The sequence below is a fragment of the Poecilia latipinna genome, unplaced genomic scaffold, assembly GCF_001443285.1.
Source record: "Poecilia latipinna isolate Pla-1442-1.1 unplaced genomic scaffold, P_latipinna-1.0 Scaffold1167, whole genome shotgun sequence".
NCBI classification, from domain to species: Eukaryota; Metazoa; Chordata; class Actinopteri; order Cyprinodontiformes; family Poeciliidae; genus Poecilia; species Poecilia latipinna.
In genome coordinates this window covers 75-12272 of record NW_015113783.1, presented here as the reverse complement: position 1 = coordinate 12272, position 12198 = coordinate 75, and the positions used below count along the sequence as shown (strand labels likewise).

General features: G+C 39.0%; 1 protein-coding gene across 1 annotated transcript; it reads left to right on the top strand.

Moving 5' to 3' along the window:
- On the top strand, positions 1–11686 carry mfn2 (mitofusin 2). Its single transcript, XM_015053208.1, has 17 exons — positions 1–329; positions 1519–1700; positions 3007–3142; positions 3560–3722; positions 3831–3955; positions 4094–4202; positions 4356–4463; positions 4627–4780; positions 5412–5479; positions 5690–5811; positions 6439–6565; positions 7016–7120; positions 8582–8684; positions 9776–9996; positions 10276–10431; positions 11177–11373; positions 11502–11686. Exons 2-17 carry the CDS (start codon positions 1523–1525, stop codon positions 11638–11640), a joined length of 2211 nt encoding a protein of 736 aa, XP_014908694.1. The 5' UTR covers positions 1–329; positions 1519–1522; the 3' UTR covers positions 11641–11686.
- The last annotated feature ends 512 nt before the right edge of the window (positions 11687–12198 follow it).

The window sequence follows — 12198 nt, the reverse complement described above, 5'->3', positions numbered from 1 at the left end:
CTTCTGTTTCCGTTTCCTGCGGAGCTCAGCTGTCTATTTGGAGAGAAGGGACAGGACGAAAACAAGCTAATAGGAACGGCGCTGAGCCTGTGTTGCTTTTGCGCTTGTTGCTTTGACCCAACAGCATAACTGATATTTATAATTTTACGAACAGAAGCTGTTAAAATTGTAGTGTCGACAGAAATGCTTGCGGTGTGACGGGTTATATTCTCGTCTGTCAGCTCAAATGGTCACACACTAACCTTCGCAGCCCGTGTGCATGCAAGGATACCGACCCTGTCCTAACCAATGATGCAAGGTGTCTGTTCGTGAAAACGCCCTGATCCAAGGCAAGTAGCTTAACTATTTTACAACATCAGTTTTTAACATTTGCCTGCGCCTCGGCAGTGGAGACGAAAACTCCCGGATTGTTTTATTCTATGAGACGTTTTTTTTTTTTAATGATAAATTGGAATAATCATGTATGCAAGACCTTTGAAAAATCATTATAAGTAGCCTTTCACGAAAATATCTCGTAGCACATCAAGCAGACGCGAAAAAAGAAAATTGGGTTTTGTTTACGGAATAACTGCTTTGCCTAGTCGAGGTGACATCAAGCCTTTGAAACCATTTTGCTTGAACTCCTAAGTAAATCTACAATTACAAAATCTATATGGACTTTCTGAAGAAAGTTAACTTTTAATAGGTGAATAAAATGTTCTAGAAAAGCCTTGTAGTTTGTAGCTAAATAAAACATGATTAAACTATTTTCTTTTATTTCATTAGTACCATTCTCATAATATTACTTTTATATTTTAAGGTATAATTGAAGCCTCTGTTTTTTTTGGGGGTGGGGGGGGGGCACTGATTGCAGTTTTCTGACCAATTGCCAACCACAGATCTTTGACAAGCCTGACTTGCCGGTGCCGATTTTGGCCAATATAGTTTTTTTTTTTTTTTGTCTGAAATGTTGCTAGGTATAGCAAGAAAGTTGCTGAGTTGTCAACAATAGGGGTGACCATTGTTAACTGCAAATGTACAGAGACGACCTGATGGGCTGGTCTGTCATTTAACCCCTTCTCACTGAAGGGCAAAAGAGGACAGTGGCTGGTTTATAGGTAGATAAGGTTGGTGCATAAGATCGGCTTCATATGTAAATATCGGCTGATTACTGATCTCCCATAATGAATGAAATCGGGACTGGTTTATTGATGCACCTCTATTTGTCTGTTGAGAGGTTTCACTAATATTCATTAACCACCTTTATCAAGCCTACTGATGAAAACCTGGCTTTTCACACAAAGTTCTTCTTTTTCTTTTTTTAACATAATTGAGCTGACTTACAAAAGTGTGGAAAGAGAGGCGTTAGAATTGACTCGTAGCTTCTCCTTACAAAGCTGTGAACGTCTTAGATTTTTTTTTTTTTAAGGAACTGGCTTAAAGCAGTTAAGGGTCTTGAGGATATCGGACAGTGAGATTTATATACGTGGATTAATTTTACTATAAATGTTTGGGTAACCTTTCTTCTGATGTCTGCAGTGCCATGTCTATATCTGTTTCAAGACCCAACCCTGTCCAGTTTCAATGCAAGAAGAAAAACAGAACAATGGCTGAAGTAAATGCGTCACCACTGAAGCATTTTGTCACCGCAAAGAAGAAGATCAATGGAATATTTGAACAACTTGCGACCTACATCAAGGAAAGCGCAGCCTTTCTGGAAGGTATTTTTATATATATAAAATTATCACCTATGATAACCTCTGGTAAAAATGTCACTGTTATGAGGTCTTGCAGTATTATGATCACGGATCTAAAATGTGTGATTTTGCTTCTTTTTTTTTTTTACATGCTTTGATGTGAATATGTAGCTGATTTGCTTCTTAAATGTTTGCTGGATTGTGGTCTGATCTTTACCCTCTTACATGACCTGTTGCTGTCAGAGCCATAATAATAGATTTTATTCACAATGCCCTCTTGTATCCATCAAATAATCATAAATGTTATTTATGAGGTGCTAGTAGAGGCAAAGCTTTTCTGTTTTCTGACTGTAGAGTTTTTAGTAAGCGTCCTCTCACTGCCACTGTCATTTAGTCAGGTTTTGTACGTAGAGCAACCTTCTTCCTCCCAAGCTGCCATCCGTCTTCTCATGGGAGCAAAAGAATAGCAGATTTTATTCGTTTAGACGGGATTATACCTTGAAAACCGAAACCAACCAATGCCTAATCTCCACAGATCTACTGTAAGATGGGAACAATCTTCCCCTTTGTGAAAGTATTTGAATCAAAAACAAAAACCTGAAAGTTTCATGTGTGTGTGTGGTCTATGAAGAAAAGGTCATTCAAATAAAATCTAACTTTAACATCTGGTTTATGTCTGATAATCAAATACAATAAAAAAAGAAAAATCTAACAAAATGCAGCAGCATATAATTCCTTTAATATAATATTAATGAAATGGCTATATTGTCTTCAACATTGGATAAATCCTCAAACTAAACTTTCACATGGGCAAAAATAGACATTTATATACTAAATATGTAACATTTTGCTACCATATAACTTTATGCTAGGCAGCATTTTTTCCTTCCCATTTAAATCTTGAGTCCCCAGTTGTCCTTCTTTGCTCAAACAGAAATGATCTGCTCCCACCTTAAGATTTCTCTCACTTCTCAATAATTAGAATATGAAAATATGTTTTGCTCCAGTTTAACCATTAAAACATCTTTATGTAAATACAACAATCCCTCTTTTAGATAACTGATTTGATTTGCTTGTGATAGATCTCAGTGTTGCTCCTGCATTTTGTCTTTGGAAGACAGTATATGCGTAGTGTACTTTTTCAAGTTTTAGTAAGTAGTCTGTGGCCTTGTAAGTGTAACAGTCTGATAATTTACAGTGGGTAAAACACTGCCTGTCTCTATAGTTTTCATAGTCTGAAATTATACAAAATACGATGCCTTATATTAGGATTGTTTCAAGGATAAGGAAGATCATTAAGCGGCTAACCACTGTGTCCCTCACTGTTTAGATACTTACAAAAATGAGCAGCTGGACCCACTGACCACTGAGGAGCAGGTTCAGGAGGTCTGCGGCTACCTGTCCAAGGTGGCAGGGATAGGAGAAGTGCTAGCACGGAGGCATATGAAGGTGGTTTTCTTTGGAAGGTAAATTAAATTACATTTTCTAGCAGTTGGTAATTGTGTATTTATCTTCACACAAACTTTTATGAGCAAGTTGAACTGCTTTGTTTCTTTCCCACAAACATTCAAACTCAATTCAGTTCCCTCTTATTGGTCCCAAATGTAAAGTAAATGTAACTCAAGTTATGGTGATGGCTGTGGGCAGGAAGGATTTGCTATGGTGGACTTCTGTGTTTCGCTTGGGTCTTGGTCTTGGGGGCGGGTAAATTTTAGAGGTACACCGATTGCCCCGATTTCTTTAATTTTGGGTGATCGACGATCAGTCGATACTGACAGCAGAGTTTTTGCTCGTCTCAAAATATCAAACATTTTACATAAAGTGTAGGTAGGTTTCTGAAATTACTGCAGGTTTAACTGGCTTTACATGCTTTTCTTTCACAGAACCAGTAACGGGAAGAGTTCTGTGATCAATGCCATGTTATGTGATAAAGTTTTGCCATCTGGAATTGGACACACAACCAACTGTTTCCTGAGGGTGGAGGGCACAGATGGCAATGAAGGCTTCCTGCTCACTGAAGGCTCTGAGGACAGGAAAAGCATAACGGTTAGTGACCTGACTGACAGCTCCAGCTGCCAGTGTACACTAAATAGGTCTGTTTGTGGTAGGATGTTGTTTGTGAGTAAAGATTGACCCATTGATGTCTCTGATCAGACGGTGAACCAGCTGGCCCATGCTCTGCTTCAGGATGTGGATCTGGACGCTGGCAGTCTGGTCTGCGTCATGTGGCCTAAAGCAAAGTGTGCTTTACTAAGAGATGATTTGGTGCTTTTGGACAGGTTAGTTGAAAGTTGATTTTTAGCTTTAACTGGAGTGTTAGTACTCAGTTTTGAAGAAAAATGTAACCGGTCCTTTTCTTTCACAAAAGCTGACGCTGCCTCATAAAGCTTAGGTTTTCATGCTTTTCTCCTCTCCAGCCCCGGCATCGACGTCACCACCGAGTTGGACAGCTGGATCGACAAGTTCTGCCTTGATGCAGATGTGTTTGTTCTAGTAGCAAACTCTGAATCCACGCTCATGCAAACAGTGAGACACAAAAGCTTTGTTCTGCAGAAACAACCGACTCGAGTATAAAGCTAAAGTACCTGGGAATTGTGCAATTGCTTGTTTAATGTAAATTATTTAAATGCCCATCGTGTTAAAGCTATCCGTTTTAAAACGTTTCTTAACTTTCTGCAGGAGAAGTCCTTCTTTCATAAAGTCAATCAGCGTCTCTCCAGTCCTAATGTTTTTATCCTCAACAACCGCTGGGATGCCTCTGCCTCAGAGCCAGAATATATGGAGGAGGTTAGTCAATTTTATGTGAAAGAGTCTCAGTTCTGGAGGAATTTTATGTTGATGGTAAACTGTATGGAGCGCTTGTACATGAGGCCCCCTGGTCAGTTCAGAACCTTTGTTCCCAAATCTGTTGTGTTTTTTTTTTTCACAACGTATGTTTATCTCAACACAGGTTCGCAGACAGCATATGGACCGCTGCACTAATTTTCTTGTGGATGAGTTGGGCGTTGTTGACAGAGCCCAGGCCAGCGACCGCATCTTCTTCGTCTCAGCTAAAGAAGTGCTTCAGGCTCGTGTGCAGAAGGCCCAAGGGATGCCTGAATCAGGTTGATTGGATTCTAACTGCTTGTGGTGTTGAACAGGCTTTGTGTCAGGGGGCCTAGGGTGGGGAGAGTGTTTTTTTTTTTTTTTTTTTTTGGGAACAGAACAAAAGAATGACACAAAAACAAAGGCTGTTCATTTATTACCTTGCAATAATCCCAACCATTACCAATGACTGTCAACCAACAATGGATTTTGTGAGAACCAAATCTTAAAGATCCGTTCACTTTAAAGAGCCATTAAAAGGATCCATTTTTGAACATTTAGAAGAAGCCATTTAAAAAAAACAAGCCATTTTATCTCTAATATAGTTTTTGGAATTCACAGAAAAAGTAGAATAATCGATCAAATTAATCTGCAAAAAATTAATATTTGTTGAAAGGTTGCAAAATACAACAGCGTGTTCTTTAAAAAAAATGGTTCTGTATTTTAATAAAATACAACATTGTAAAATGTAAATGTCAAATACTTGTGCTATTTTTTTTTTACTAGGTTTTGTGTGCATTACTAAAACTTTAGGGCTACAAAAGAAAAATGTATATACCTGTCCAATATGTAAAGTCAGTCCTGTTATTAATAAAAAGGTGACGTGTGTCTAGGATTTTGAAGACGGTTTTGTTCTTGCCGTTGTTCCAGGTGGCGCTCTAGCTGAGGGATTTCAAGCCCGAATGTTTGAGTTCCAAAACTTTGAGAGGCGATTTGAAGTAAGACCCTTTTACTGTGGAGCATCATAACATGTGTTTCCATTCCTCTTATCGTGCTTTAGCTAACTTCTGCATATCATTCATACACACGTTTCAAAATGACAGTTTTCATGTGAGCAGGTTGCAGACTTTAGGTTTTTTGAGACATCCACATTTTGCATTGATGTCCAGGTTGCTTGACTGCCTGTTTAATCGGTTTGCTGTACTTAGGAGTGCATATCTCAGTCTGCGGTGAAGACCAAGTTCGAACAGCACACAGTAAGAGCTAAGCAAATATCTGAAGCTCTGCGGCGCATTATGGACTTGGTGCATGTAGCTGCCCAAGAACAGAGGTGAGTGTGTGTTGTACTGTCAGGATGAAACACATGAGCGCTGTGGGGTGTCTCTCCCACAAACTGAAGCTGCACTAATGATTTGGTGTTAAATGACTAAAATTGTTTTGTGTGACAGCGTTTTGCAAAAGTATTGAAAACATTGAGCTTTTTTTTTGTACTCTAAATTTAACATTTTTCATTATTAAAATAAAACATTTTAATCTTTTATTTTGGATTTTGGGGGCGACAGATTTGTAGTTTTGTGGGGGGAAAAAACAATACTACAAAGTGTTGGATCTAATTATGTTTCCCTGCTCTTATATGTAAATCATTCAGACCAGCGTTTGTTGAAAGAGTACTTTGAAGACATGTCAGCTTGTCTATAGTGAATCTCCTCCACAATTCCTTGCCGATGATCCAACCGGGGTGGTAGTCTCCAGGTTATAGTTTTTTTTTGCTTTTAAAAAGATGCATGTCTTATTTTTTAAACACACCTTTCCAGATATTAGCCCCAATAAGAGAAAGTCTGTCTATGTCACGGTGCCCTGAGTACCACTTTTAAAAAAAAAATATATATATAGCAAGTTATAATCAAACTCCTTTCTCCAGCTTAATGAGTTTGTACTTTTGTGCATGTTTGCTCAGACTCTACTGCTTGGAGACAAAAGAGGATCGTCAACAACGGCTGGAGTTTATAGAGAAACAACTGGATCTGTTGACTATGGACTGCAAGGCTAAGATCAAGAGGATTACAGAGGATGTGGAGAGACAGGTGAGATAAAATTATGACATGTGACATCACAGTCTCTGTTATAATGTTGAGTATTTGTTTTAAAAGTAATGACAGTGCTCGACTTTTAAAATTTGCTTAATGTTACTGTATTTTAGTTCATTACATCCGTATTAAATTAAAACTTCGATAAATTGTGGCTTTCATTTCATATATTTTCAATAGCAGAAGTGAAGTTAACAGAATGGCATTAGGGTTGAAAATCCAACACAGTTTAAGAAACATTAAACAAAATGTGTACTTGACCGTTTTATCATTGACAGAAACGCCTCAGTTCGACTGACAGTAAATCTTTTGTCCTTGACCTCTGTCCATTGTTAGCTTGGTTTAACAAAACGACAAAAAATAAAAGCAACAGGCTGTGAATTAGAATGTGAAAAACGATTCATGAACATTTACTAATTGACTTGGTGTGTCTGTTGTCCTGTCCAGGTAACTAACACTATGGCAGAGGAAATAAGGAAGCTTCATGTCCTAGTGGATGACTTCCACATGGACTTCCACCCGTCACCTGTCGTCCTCAAGGTCTACAAAAATGTGAGTTTCACCTGGTAGTTTCTAAAATGGTTCATTCAGTAGTCGGTGCATATCAAAGAATTAAGAAAGGGGAGAAAACGAAACCTTTTAGTGCTTTAATTTGTTTGGTGCACTTTGAGGTCAACATATATTCATTTAGAAACAACAACTACCAAACTCAAATGGCTAATTTCCCTATTTTTATGTAAATGTAAGGAATTGAAAAATAGAAAATGAACTCATGATTTCTTTGGCTAAGAAAAAACTGGAAAAAAAAAAGATTAATCTTAATGAATGATGACTTTTGGAAATAAAATGTCAAAGGTGTAATATTTAAGTCTGCACCCAGCCAAAACAAAAGAAGTTTCAAAGATCTATTTGATAACCTGATTGGTTGCTAGATTACAATATAAATGCTGTATAAATGAAATATGACTTAAATGAAATTTGACTTCATAATTTTAACGCCTTGAAATTGAGCCTCTGTATCTTTTTTACATAATACTGCCCCATTAAGCAAAGAAACTAATGTAGAATTTATACTTTAAATACTAAATCCCAATCTTCACAGAGCAGTTTTTAGTACCATAACTTCCAGACCATTGTGCGCACCGGAATATAAGCCACACCCACTAACTTCGACAAGAAAAGCTGTGTACATGTACAGGTCACACCTGCCTATTCTGCAGGTTTCCACGTTGTAAAATGAGATATACAATTTTTAAGACTTAAGCAGCTTGTACCACGACTGCTTTAAAACAAAAACAAAACAAAAAAAGCAAAGATCATTGATCACTACCTACGCACTAAAGTTGCCTTCCTCAGTTTTGGAATTGAACTCATTTTAAGTCTTTCTGTCGCTGTTGCTCTCATTGTCACTTTTGTGTAGAGGTGAATTTGCTCTGGAGTTTGTCCTGTCTTCTTCATCGTGCAGCAGTCCAAACCTTTCTACACCCACTGACTCAAAAGGCGAGCTTTAGCTGCATCACCGTGTTTAAAACATATGAGAAAAGCAGTGGCTTATAGTCTGGAAGGTATAATGCTTGCTTTTAAATGTAAGAAACATTTTCAAATTACACAGGAGACATCTTTCACAGAATAATAATATGTAGTCTAAATAATAACGATCAAATCAGTCACTACTGGTGTGGCCTTTACAAACTCAAGCAAATAGTTTTTTGGTCACTTGAAGACTGTGCAGCTATTTTATTTATTTATTTTTGCCAGCAGCCTGTCATGAGGTCAAACTGGTTTGGAGAGGTGAAGGAGAGGTAAATGTGCAGAGTGTGAGATGTATGCCCGTTCGCTGCAGCCTGACAAGCATGTAAAGTTAATTGTGTTATGAGTTTTAAACCAACGGACTTGATGGGTGTTTTATTTTAGTTCCTCACTCAATTTGAATTACACAGTCTGAGTTTTTGCTAAACTCCCAAACAGTTGTCCAGTTTTAACAATAAACTAGAAGGTCATTTTGTGTTTCAGGAACTCCATCGCCACATAGAGGACGGTCTGGGGAAGACCATGTCCGAAAGGTGCTCAAGCTCCATCACGAACGCCCTGCAGGCCACACAAATGGAGATGATAGGTAAAATATCAGGCAGCTAAATACTAATACTTCTTGTCTGTTGTCTCTGCACAGTCTCATGTTTGGTTTGTGCCATTTACATATTGCTGCAAGCTACAATGTCAGATCAGTAATGTCTATGGTTAACTCCATCAAAATTGCATTAGGTTTCATTAGACTTCATACAGTGTGCATGCTTGATGTGCGAGTCTTCACGAACACCTCTGACCCTTAGTTATGTGTCTGCTGTCAGCAAACTAAACTAGCACCTCTCTGTCCCCACATTGAAATGCAGCATTTTGTGCAGGGTTCGATCAAACCCCGTTTCCATCGTGGCAGTAGAAATGTAAGTGGTTGAGGGATATAAATACCTCAGCGTTCGCCGGGACATCAGAATGGACTGGAGACGCAACAGTGAAGCCGTCGAGAAGGATCAGAGCAGACTGGACTTCTTGAAGAAGTTCAGATCAAGTTTTGCAGCAAGATGCTGCAGGTCTTCTGTAAATCTCTTGTCGAGGCCGTCATTTCTTCTGCTGTTACCTGTTGGGGCAGCAGCATCACAGTCAGGGTCCTAAGAAGGCTTAACGACCCGATTTAAAAAAAAAAAAAAAAAAAAAAAAAAAAGCTGTTCTGGAGACGACTGTAGAGCCTCTGGAGATGCTGGTGAAAAGAAGGACTTTACATAAAATAAAGATTCTCCCGTGCCAGCCGCAGTGTTGTCTCCTTAACTCGAAAGCTGTGAATCTGTGCCGTCGTGTCACAGGGACGTGACCAGGGTGGGGCGGCTCTATCAGTCTGACAACCTCTGTTCTAAAGGGACTTCTAATGATGAAAACATTGCTTTTAGGGAGGGAGACGGGGAGTTAATGAGCGTACAAACTCAGCTTAAAGTTTGCACTTACAGTTTGCATGTTGTTATTAGGAAGATGAGCATTTTGATCATATTTTAATGTAAAAATCACTTTCACCATCTATTTAAATTGGGTTACTGTTATCATTGATCCCACTTATCAACTGTTTTATGCTTCTTTTTGTCGTCATCTCACGGATGGTGTTTTGTCTCGGTAAATGTAAATTGATCTCAACTGATTTTTAAACCATTTTTATTACAGAGGGCCTGAAGCCTCTGCTGCCAAATTCGATCAGAGAGCAGGCCAACAAGATTATTCCTCGTCAGTTCTTCAACCTTACATACGACCTGGCCTGTGACAAGCTCTGTAGTGATTTTCAAGAGGATATCAGCTTCCACTTTTCCCTTGGTTGGACCATGCTTGTCAACCGGTTTCTAGGGCCCAAGAACACCCGACGGGCCCTCATGGGCTACAGCGACCAGGTAATCTTTCCCAGGTTTTTGAAAAAGAAACTTCTTAGTCAGTCACATTATCTGGATGGCGTTAAATTGGCCTCTGGTGATAAAGAACCTTGTTATCTATTATTTTAGCAGGTTTCTCCTTTGAAATACTGTTAACATTGGAGTATTTTGGTCAATAATTCACTGTATTTTGCATGTTTAATTACTACAAGGAAGGTTGTGGTGCTGTAGAAGCATGACCTATAATCACGCCCGAATAAAAGAGATCTGTGCTTCTTTTTTTTGCTACTAAACTTGCAGGTTCCTCGGCCCATGGCCCTAACACCAGTCAGCACCAGCATGCCTCCATTCCCACAAAGTTCTGTGACTCAGGAAGAGCTCATGGTCACCATGGTGACAGGTCTCGCATCTCTTACGTCGCGTACTTCCATGGGTGTCCTTGTGGTCGGCGGTGTGGTAAGTTAATTACAGGGTCAAATACATCTTTATGAAATCGTTCCAAATCTGCGTAGTCATCAAAACATTCGACAATAATCAATAATTCCCTTCCAACTGAGTCACTATTACACTAATCAAATGACGTAGTGAACACGACTGCCAGCATTACAGAAGTGTTTATCATTACTGTCATTAATCAGTTCTTACCCTCTTTAACTCGCTAAGAAAACCTCTTAGAGTCAGGCTATCTAGCTGCTGCTGGGTTAGCTCTGTGTTTTTGTGATGCTGCTTGAAATTAGCTTAATTGTTTTTGTTGGAGTTAGCCAGTCCTGGTTAAGCGTGTCCGCCTGCAAAGCACCGAGTCCAAGTCTTCTGGTTTGGCTTTGTTATTATCTGTTTAAAATCCTACTCGGTATATTATTTAATTTCCTTCTCTTGTCTTTACTGTTCACTTCATTTCTCAAGTCACACTTTCTGAATAGTTCATTAAAATATAATTCATTATAAGACTCTGCCTCTCTTATCATTAGACGCCGAGATCGATCGAGGTCATTGATTACATCTCTTTCAGGTTCTGGAAAAATTTCAATGTGGGAACAATTTTATTAAATGGGTCAAAATATTACACAGCAGAAATGTATGTAAAACAATAAATATCAATAGGGGCTACACACCAGACTTTGGGAGTGATAATTGTTTTCTTCAGTATGTTTTGACGCCAAAGTGTTTAAAGATAACTTGAGGCTCTTGCAACTGTGTGCAGATTTGGAAGGCAGTGGGATGGCGCCTGATTGCGTTGTCACTGGGTCTTTATGGGCTTCTCTACGTCTACGAGCGACTCACATGGACTACCAAAGCCAAAGAGAGAGCCTTCAAGCGACAGTTTGTGGACTACGCCAGTGAGAAGCTGCAGCTAATTGTCAGCTACACTGGATCCAACTGCAGCCACCAAGTCCAGCAGTGAGTTTCAACCGTGCTGTGAATGGGAGACAAAACTCAGATTACATGTTCCGACAGTAAAAAGTGTCTACTACTTGGTCACTACAGAGCTATGTCAACTTGTTGTGTTTCGGTCTCGTCTTTGACAGAGAGCTGACAGGCGTGTTTGCACAGCTGTGCCAGCAGGTAGACGTCACCCGTCAGAACCTCGATGATGAAGTGAATGAAATGAACAGGAAGATTGAGCTCTTGGACAATCTACAGAGCAAGGCTAAACTTCTACGGTAAGATGTGTTTGGAGTTACAGGATGGGCAACATGTCGGCGTCTTCGCTGTCCACATGACTGCGCAAGGGTGGAATTTCTATTCTGAAACAGATTTTATTATTTTTTTAAAACTATGTTGGTTTACATTTATCGATCACATACAAAACAAAGAACAGAACAACTGTCGGCAAGAGAAATCACTTGCATTCTGACAAAGATAAAAAGTTACAGGTGTGAAGCAGCATTCAGATTTACTTTCCATTTTTAGAGCAGCATATATAATGTCAAAGAATAAGAGAGCTGATTCAGTTTTTCTCTAGAAATCTAGTCTATTTTCTCCATCTCTTTTGTAGAGATCCGCCTGTGGTCTCGGCATATTAACGTTAACTTTTCCATTTTGTGTGTTTCCTCCATCAGTTTCAGTCAGTCCTTTAGCATCAGTGGGGTCAGGTTGAAGCCATTTTCGAGCGATCCTTTCTTTTTTTTTTTTCTTTTTTGGCTATAGCACTGAAGATTTTTACTGAAACTTGTTTTAAGAGAAAATTGTTTTGGGTTTCCTAATATTTCTTTATGGGTGTGG